Source organism: Astatotilapia calliptera, chromosome 19, assembly GCF_900246225.1.
Source record: "Astatotilapia calliptera chromosome 19, fAstCal1.2, whole genome shotgun sequence".
NCBI classification, from domain to species: domain Eukaryota; kingdom Metazoa; phylum Chordata; class Actinopteri; order Cichliformes; family Cichlidae; genus Astatotilapia; species Astatotilapia calliptera.
In genome coordinates, this window is record NC_039320.1 from 14,995,810 (window position 1) to 15,005,600 (window position 9,791).

The following is a 9,791-nucleotide window of genomic DNA, read 5'->3' on the forward strand; positions in this document are numbered from 1 at the left end:
ACATGCAGATGCAAGCAAAGGAGGTCATCCTTAGGCTGAATGTCACAGGAACTGCATAACAACATTCTGGTAAATTCTTAAAAGGTATGAATGCACTGGGCAGCTCAGCAACATTAAATGGCCCAAAAAAAACAAGACAGCTAAAGGGCACGGTAAAAGAATTATATCCATGGTTAAGATGAAAAACTTAACATCTAACCAAGTTGAGAACACTCTCAAGCAGGTAGGCATATCATTGTCAAGATCTACATTTAGGAGATGTATAGAGAAGGTTTACAATAACACTGATTACACTCAGGAACAAGAAGGACAGATTAGTTTGCCAGAAAACCCTCAAATGTGCAGTTCTGAGAAAAAAATCTTTGAACAGATGAAACCAAGAAGAACTTGCACTTGAATGATGGGAGAGAAAAGTACGAAGAAGCACAGAAACAGCTGAACCATACCGCATCCAATGTAATGGAAATAATATTACAGCATATGCCTGTGTGGCTGTCAGTGGAACCGGGTCACTAGTTGTTACTGATGATGTGACTGCTGATAGAAGTAGCAGGATGAAATGTACAGTCTACAGACCTATATTCTCTGCTCAGATTCAGCCAAATACTCCCAAACTCATTGAACAGTGCTTCATAGTGCAAATGGATAATAGCTCAAAGGGACTCTCCACCAATTGGTCTTAGAACTGAAGAAGCTTCTCAGTTGAGAGGTGAAACGTCTTGAAGAAACATAAAGAAGTCCAGAGGCTTTTCTTTCCAAGCTCCTTAGACTACTATGACCTGGATGACTGAGAACCTTCACAGGCAACCCATACAGCTGCATACAGCAAAAAAAATTAAAAACTGAATACGGAAAGTGTCACAAGGACTGGAAGGTGACAGTAGTAAAGGGTTAGCAGAACATCTACTTGGCAACGTCCATGTGTTCCATAATTAAGGTTAGTGGACTAAAGCAAACAAACAAACAAGCAATTATTTTTTAATATCTTAAATACTTTTGGTCTTCTGAAAATGAGGTACAATCTACAAAATTGATAAAACTTTTGGTAAACCCCTTGAAATAAAACTGAAAGTCTGCACTTCAATAATATCTCGATTGTCTTAACAAAATAAAGTACTCTGGCCATAGTCTGTAATTTATTTCTTATTTTTTATTTTATAGTAGTTTTCCCAGTGTTTAGCTTCATTTGTTTCAAACGGCAAGCTTTTATCCAAAGATGAGTACTTTATACGTGTTTATCCGAATATTAATTAAAATAGGATCATATTTAAACTTAAAAACTATGTTTAATTTTCTTTAAAAAATACAGTAAACAACTTACCAGTTGGTCAGGTCTTCTCCTCCGCCTCCTTCTTCTTAGTATTATTGTTGCTGTTGTTGTTGTTCTCCATTAATTTATTTTTATTTACAGTAAAGTAAAGTCCTTAACAGAGGTGAGTTCTGCGCTTTGGAAACACCGTTGGTTAATTTTCGATCAGGCTTTTCTCAGGGCGCTCTGTTGTCGGGTCCTTATTTGCAGCGCTTCCTGGTCCACGTATTGAGAGGATCACCAACATCCTCCTTGACAGATGATGATATTTGACTTCGTTTTCCAAGCAGTTTTATTCTTTCACTCTGATCTGTTTAACCTCGGCGGCAGCCAGGTGACTGGAGACACCCTGAGACTGATACCTCTTGTCAAACGGTACCTTTAAATGTTTCCTTTAACAGCCAGCTAGCCTGTTAGCCGCAGCACTGATGGAGTTGATCCTGAACAACTGTGTTTACATCGTTTTACGATAACGTTAGAGTTAAAACACAACCAATAACCCCCCATTTGTTCATTTACGTTTTACAAAAAAAAAGCGTGGTGTCGTTAAAAATTATAGCTGATTAAATTTCGCTGCTTAGTTTTTTGTTATAGCATGCTAGCTGTGCAGCATTTGTCGCAGGGACCGTTTTAGTCCTGAGTAGAACTTGAGAGGCTGCTCACAAAGCTGGAAGAGTCCCAACTTTAACTGTCTACAATTTGTTGCTGCGATCCTGTTTATTTAATATGGATCAATTCGCAGTTTTTCTTCCCATCTAGCTCGGTCCTGTCTAGTTTCAATGCTATCCTCAGAATGCATTTATTGCCACATTTATTTTGGACAATATGTACTTGGATTAAAAAAAACAAAACCCAAAACTGCCTGCATTTGCTTTGTTGGATCAGTAGTGCCTACTAGAGGGCAACAGGTCAAACAGCAAGTGCCCAGGGTGAGAGCTGTTTTGACCCTCTTGAGTGGATTCTTGCTTTTGCAGTTGCTTTGAGAAAGGGAAGAGCACAGGCATTGATCTTTTCTGTTGTCTTTATAACCCTGTGGATAACATGTATAGCTGCTGCAAAGCAGTTGGCATATTGCAGTGTTACCAAAAGTAGTTTCTCATCCGTGACAGTTATTCTTCAGGAACCTTATTAAGCGAATGCGCCACTGAGCTGTCTTACCTGCAGCTGTTGTGTTAGCAGACCAGGTGAGGTTGTCAGCAATAAAGGTTCTGAGAAACCCTCTCTACACAGCCTTTGTTGACAGCCAGGGGGAGGGGGTTTGCTCTGCTCTTCCTGTAGTCTACAGGAAGACATCAGAGTAGAATTATAGATCTAATGAAGGAGGGCATACAGTGGTGTGATGTAACAGAGGAGACTGTTAGGCTACGTTCATACTGCAGGCGGAAGCGCATCAAATCCGACTTTTTTGACCCTATGCGACCCATATGCGATCATGGTATGACAGTGTGAACAGCACAAATCCGACCTGGGTCACTTTCGCATGTGATACTGAATCCGATACATATCTGATGTTTTAGAAAGCGACTGCTGTTTTAATGGTCGTGTCGGAGCAGTCCCAGACTGACCGAACGTTACGAGAACTTCGGTCACAAGTCGATGACCTAACAGAAGCTCTCTCAGCCAAAGACGGTCAGCTTGCAGTCCTAAAAATCAGACCGGCAGACATTAAATCTGTCTTTTACGTCACTGAACAAGACAGACGCCAATTATCAGCGCCCGAGAAGACAATGTGAGCGCTTCCTGGCCATCCAGTGTAGATGTCAGTGAAACTGTTGGGAAGACAACGTTAGAGAAATGTGAACATTTTATTTGTACTGTATAATCTGCAGATTCTGACAGAAATCTGCAACTATCCTTTGAAGCACCGCTCCTCTCTAAAACAGCAATAAGGATAATTATTAGGCCATATGTAAATAATAAAATAACTTTATAACTTAAAGCAAAATTGGGAAATGTAAAGTCCAAAACAAGTCTTTATATTAAGGTCCATCAGTCAAACAATACTGTTTGGTCTGGGTCTAAACAGAGCGCGTTGTGTGTGACATCTTCTTTTGCCCATGCGGGCCGCTTTGAGGGTTCACACTAGAGCGTGTTTGCTGTCACATTTTATTTGTAGTGTGAACAAGCAGACCAAAAAAATCGGATTTGATCAAAAAATCGGAATTGGGCATTAAGACTTGCAGTGTGAACGTAGCCTTAGAGAAAGAGGGGGATGAAGGCAGAAGATCTGCTATGGTTACCTGGGCTGATAGTAGCCACACCAGAAGTAGCTCTGTCATGCACAGGTACAGTTAGGCAGTGTATCCTGAGCTTTCGAAACTGAAGGCCTCACTGGATGGTATCTCAGTGGTGATAATGATGAGGGGAGGTGAAATGCTATTTACAGTTAAACTGCGTGTCTAGATTTAGCGTCTGTCATTGACATAGTGACCGTTACTCCACCACTGACCTTCCTTATGTTGTTAAATAGAAATCCAAGAACTTGGAAAGTAAATAAATATATTATCCGTCAAATAAATCTTTACATGTTGCTGTTTGTCTCTATCGCTAGGTTGCAAAATGTCTTGGTTTACTGACTTGGCTGGGAAAGCTGAAGACTTCCTTAATAAAGTGGACCAGGGAGCTGCTACTGCCCTGAGTAAAGGCCAGGAAAAATCCTCCTCCTTCTCAATAGCCTATGGAGAAGAATCCACTGCTAAAACGGACTACAACTCTGCAGGTTACAAGACCAACCCAGCTGTGACACATCATACCTATGCATCCTCTCATGATGCCCAGGGCTACATCTCTGCTGCAGCTGGCAACATCAAGAAATCTAATGCAACCATGCTGGCTGGGTCTGCCAACGTGACCAGTACACCCTTGGGCTCTGGTAGCAGCGCCCCCAACACTGGCAAGACTTCATCTGGGTTTGTGAGGCCCAAAAAGAGTGAGCAGAATGTGGACGATGACATGCTCTTTGATTTTCTGAATAGCTCTGAGCCTCAAGTCAGCAATCGGAGAGATTCAAGAAAGGACCTTGTAAAAGTGGTAGAGGCCCAAAACCCAACATTTCCCGCTTCCACCACTTCTCATACAACCCCATCAGTCCCCTCCACACCCCCTTCCACCCGGGGTGTATCAAGAGCTTCAAGCATGAGCTCATTATCTGCTCACAGCATCAAAACAGAGGAGAACTCTGCTAAAGAGCAAGGCCAAGGTATGAGCAAAGCCAACAGCGCACTGTCTGACTAATTAACAACACTCAAACATTTTATAAACAATAAACTTTATTCACAGGAGAAGAAAATTTCAGCTTACAGTTAAGACACTTTTTTTTTAACTACTTCTTCACCTTTATTGGCGCATCAGTGCATTTTTGTCACATTACTTCTACTGATAGGCTCTCATGACTATGAGAGAAAAATTATGTGCAGGTGCACATGAAAGCAGCCTTTGTTTAAATAAATCAGTGATAGCATGCTCTAATTTGCAAAGATTTAAAGAGTACAGTGAAAATGGAGTGAATAAACACATGAAAAGGAACTAATAATTAGTCACTTGGTAAGATAAAAGTTACCTTCAAGAACATTCTGGTTTGTAATTGCATATTGAAATAGTCAATTGCTTGAAGGGATAAAAATATTTTACAACAAAATAAAGGTCTTTAAAGAAAGTGAATGAAAACCAGTGACTACTGTGCCACAGTCATAACTCAGCTTTTTCTATATGAAACCCAGTAAAAACAAGAATCAATGTTTTTATTAGTAAATCTTTGGTTGAAGAGCTGAAATTAATTAAGGGGGTTTAAGAATGGAGTCAGAGGTGTACTTACAGATAGTCTCCATAATCTCTCATAAGCTCTTGATAACTTGTTTGCTTTCAAAGCTAATTTCAAGTTATGTGGTTCTTGCAATTTAGAAAGACTTGCTGTTGGATTTCAGTGGCTGAGTAAAGAATATTATTAATACAGTACAGAACTGTAGCATCTGAATAAAGATGGATGGTATATTTTCTTATAGAGAGAGGGTGCAATATTGTTAATATGAACCACATGGGACCTAATACTGAACCTTGTGGGACTCCTTTTTAAAATGGTAAATTTACCACGCCCCACTAAAGAATTAACCCACTTGGTGTCCAAAACTTGACAGGGAACCTTAAAGTACAATGGTATGAAATAAGATAATTTTATATTAATGCTTTATTATGCCAGTTTGTTGCTGTTTAGAAGTATAACATAAGAGCTACCACACTTATATCTGTAAATGCTGTTTTCTCTTTACTCTTGTAACTGTCCAAGCCAGTTCGAGCCCCGGCTTGGACAGTCTCGGTCATTGTGTCCTTGGGCAAGACACTTCACCCGTTGCCTACTGGTGGTGGTCAGAGGGCCCGGTGGCGCCAGTGTCCGGCAGCCTCGCCTCTGTCAGTGCGCCCCAGGGTGGCTGTGACTACAATGTAGCTTGCCATCACCAGTGTGTGAATGTGTGTGTGAATGGGTGGATGACTGGATATGTAAAGCGCTTTGGGGTCCTTAGGGACTAGTAAAGCGCTATATAAATACAGGCCATTTACCATTTACCATTTTGCCTGGCCACCACAGATACACCTGAGAGTTCAGACTCAAGCTTGGCTGTCCCTCTGGAGTCCAGCAGGCAAGAGCCTCCTCCACCAACAGAAGAACCACAGAACCAGATCCTGTCCAGCCTGCGTCTAGAGAACCAGTTGCTGCGCAGTGAGGTGGCCTCCCTGAATCAAGAGATGGCTTCAGTTATCCAGAGAGCAAAAGACTTACAAGATGGTTAGCAAAAAAAAGCCAATACTGAAACCCGAAAATGGCACACATTCACCTGGCTACACCTCTTCCTATGATTTAATTTGTTTTTTTCTCTCTTAGAGCTAAACCAGGCCCGTCTACGTGCAGACAAATGGAACTCGGAGCAGTCCCAGACTGACCGAACGTTACGAGAACTTCGGTCACAAGTCGATGACCTAACAGAAGCTCTCTCAGCCAAAGACGGTCAGCTTGCAGTCCTAAAAATCAGACTCGATGAAGCCGATCAGCTTCTAAAATCCCGCAGTGCTGCATTAGAGGAGGCACAGAAGGAAAAGTCAAAGTATGCTTTTGGAGCCAAAGTCTTAAATAGAAATTACACTAAACTTATAAAGAACTGATTTAGATAGCATTTTCTTGTCTTGTTTGATTTTTTTAGAATCATGCAAGACCACACAGAAGGGAACAGCATGCAGTCCCAAGCTCTGGAAACCTTACAGGAGAGGCTGCGAGAGGCTGAACTGGCGCTCAGAAGAGAACAGGACAGCTACCGGCAGATGCAGGTGCACATGATGCCATTCATTTTCTGTATTTACAACGGTTAAATATAGACTGGTCATATGGAAATGATGAGACTTAACTCTCTGTTCTTGTGTAGACTGAATATGCTGGCCGGCTCTCTAAATTGGAGGCCGAGAGGCAAACCCTTGCAGAAACAGTGACTGCAGCTGAGCGGCGAGCAGCAGAGGAGAAGTTCAAGGTCGACGACTTCCAACACCAATTAAAAAGTGCCAAAGCTGCAGCTGAGTCTGCCAAGCAAGAGTTACAAGACTATAAGCAAAAAGCTTCACGCATCCTACAAGTAAGGCTTGTGGAGGCTCTCCCGAAAAATGATTTCATTGAAAGCTTTACCCTGGAGTAAAGTGGAGTAAATCTCATTATTATATGTTTGAACTTTTATTTAATACTTTTAAATGTTTGTTTAGTCCAAAGAGAAGTTGATCAGCAGTCTGAAGGAGGGATCTGGTCTAGACACCCTGGACGGCAGTGGGACTATGGCTCTGGAGCTTGAGGAGCTACGTCATGAAAAGGACCTGCAGAGGGAGGAGATCCAAAAACTGCAGGGGCAAGTTCTCACTCTGAGGACTGAAATACAGGTGAGATACTATATGCAGTAGGAAAAAGCAAAATTACTTACTAGCGAGAGAGGCCAGTAATTCAGTGGAGGTTGAATTTTTGCTTACAGGATTTGGAGAATCAGGCGCTGGCAGATGCAGAGACGTGGAGGGAGCAGCAGGCGCAGTTACAGGAGCAGCAGACCTTACAGAACAGAGCAAAGCAGGAGGTAGAGGCTGAGGTGGAGCGCTACAAACAGGTAAAAGAGAGTTACAATAATAATAATAGGCTAAAAATGATAAAAGCTGTGCACAAGCTGTTGTTTTGACTAACTTAATCTTTGTGCCTATAGGAGCTTCAGTACCTTGAGGAAGAGCACCATCGAGCCAAAACCACTCTGCAGAGTCGAATCAAAGACAGAGAAGATGAAATCCAAAAACTCAGGAACCAGGTCAGTACCTTAAAGTTATACAAAAAAATTGAGGAGTCTCCTTCCCAGATCAGAACTTAGGGAACATTTGCTTTGTGTCTATTAAAACCACTGAATAATAATGTCTGATGAATTTCCTTTTGCAGTTGACCAACAAGACACTCAGCAACAGCCAAACAGAGCTGGAGAACCGGCTCCACCAGCTGACGGAGACACTGATCCAGAAGCAGACAATGGTGGAAGCTCTTGGCACGGAAAAAAACTCCCTCGTCTTTCAGCTGGAGCGCTTGGAGCAGCAGCTGAAGAATACTCAGGGAGGACAAAGTGGAGGGCCGGCAATCAACATGAGCGGTTTAGAGGGAGCAGGTAGGAGAAGCTGTCATTTTCTTTTTGTTTTGGTAAATGAGACCTGTTTTGAACAGTTGTTTTATTTAAAAAAAAACCCTAATATATAATATATGCATTTACATTTCTCTGTTTTGGACTGTCAGGGGCAAGACAAAGAAACACACCTGTGCTCTTCAGTGACCAGGACAGTCCAGGAGTGTATGGAAAAGTACGTAAGGCAGCCAGCACAATTGACCGCTTCAGGTAAGCTTTCACTGTTCACCGTTTTACTGTGCAACAGTTCCATTGTTTTACAAGTGAAAAACTGTTCACTGTGACCAATACTTTTATTTCTAACAGCATAAGACTGGGAATCTTTCTGAGGCGCTACCCAATGGCCAGAGTTTTTGTCATCCTGTACATGGTCAGTGTTAGTATTGAAATGATATGAACCCTTTGTTCAATGAGAGAGTGCTCAGTAGCTGGTAAAGTGGTCTGTAACATCTATAGTTTATTCATGATCTTTTTTCTTTCTTTGCAGGCGGTACTGCACCTGTGGGTCATGATTGTTCTTCTGACCTACACACCAGAAATGCATGGTCGTCCTGATGGAAGATAGAAGGCCTGAGTTTTATGGTTGGGTATTTAAAGATGTTTTCATTGGCCTTTAATGTAAGGAAGCTGCTGGAATATGGGCTCTGGGACCTCTCCCTGTTTTGCACAAATATGCTATGAATTAAAAGACATTTCCTCTAATTTCTTCTATATTGTTTCCAAATCAAGATGGTTAGCATTGAGTTTTAAAGTAATTACAGAGTGATATTGTCTCGGTGGTCTTTTAAATGGACATGAATCAAAAACTGTGTTGGTTTCAGAATTCTGAGAGATTGTATTTAACACTATGTACAAAAAATAATCTTTTAATAAATGAATTAGAAGGAAAAACAGAGACTGGCTCTTCTCTGTCACATTGTTTGAGCCACAAAGCAACAGAAATGGAACCTTCACAGATCTTCTGCACAACACTCAGTTTAAAAGTATTTGAGGATTGAATACGATATGTTCAGATGAACAGAATCAAAATTCTGCGGGCTATGAAGAACACAATGGATGAACAGAAGGATGATGTGATAACACGGTTTGACAAACAAACAAGTATTTTCACACCAAAAAGATGGTTTCCAAAGAGTTGTTAGCTGAAAACTCAGCATATCCTGACTTGGTGAGCAATGTATCCTTAAAAAGTTTGACAAAACTGCAGACAAACGGTATCTGAAGGTCATGTCCTTCAGAAACAGGAAAGACGGCAAAGACCTGGCACAAGACCAGACAAATGGTTGCAGTGGAAGGGTGGGTGTCAAGAAATCATTTGGAGAAGGGTAAACAAGGAGAAAGTCTGAGATACGCCAAATTAAGGAAGAACTGGACTGAAAATTTGTGGCAACAGGTCTAATAGAGTGATGAATCCAGAAGTGAAGTTTTTGGTCGAAATCATCATTGTTGTGCACCACAAGCAAAGAGTGAGGTACAACAGTGCCCATAAACAGAGTGGAGGCTCACACAGAGTGTTGTGGTTTGGAGCTCCACTTCATTCAGTGGTGTTGAGGATCTTGTTACAGTTGATGGAATTTTGAATACAGAAAAGTACAGTCACATTTTGAACCACCATGCCACCATCTGGAAAGCATCTGATAAGCAGCGACTTCATATTTCAGCATGACAATGATCCCAAACACACTGCCAGTGTAAGAGCATACCTGGATAGGAAAACACATAGTGGAACCCTATCAGACATAGACTGGCTTTCCCACAGCCTGGGCATCAACATTATTGAAGCAGTGTGGGATCATCTTTAA

At 41.5% G+C, this 9,791-nt stretch overlaps 1 protein-coding gene across 1 annotated transcript; it reads left to right on the plus strand.

Annotated features, from left to right (window-relative positions):
* Nucleotides 1-1,447: 1,447 nt before the first annotated feature.
* Nucleotides 1,448-8,691, plus strand: golga5 (golgin A5). The gene is made up of 13 exons (XM_026151278.1): nt 1,448-1,684; nt 3,861-4,508; nt 5,892-6,089; nt 6,186-6,405; nt 6,502-6,625; nt 6,721-6,924; nt 7,049-7,219; nt 7,309-7,437; nt 7,531-7,629; nt 7,755-7,974; nt 8,100-8,199; nt 8,296-8,359; nt 8,477-8,691. Exons 2-13 carry the CDS (start codon nt 3,869-3,871, stop codon nt 8,552-8,554), a joined length of 2,247 nt encoding a protein of 748 aa, XP_026007063.1. The 5' UTR covers nt 1,448-1,684; nt 3,861-3,868; the 3' UTR covers nt 8,555-8,691.
* The last annotated feature ends 1,100 nt before the right edge of the window (nt 8,692-9,791 follow it).

Coding starts and splice junctions, on each gene's coding strand:
- golga5 (XM_026151278.1), top strand. CDS start 3,869: ATGTCTTGGTTTACTGACTTGGCTGGGAAAGCTGAAGACTTCCTTAAT. Junction 7,438..7,530: donor AGGTGGAGCGCTACAAACAG/GTAAAAGAGAGT, acceptor TTGTGCCTATAG/GAGCTTCAGTACCTTGAGGA. Junction 7,630..7,754: donor TCCAAAAACTCAGGAACCAG/GTCAGTACCTTA, acceptor TTCCTTTTGCAG/TTGACCAACAAGACACTCAG.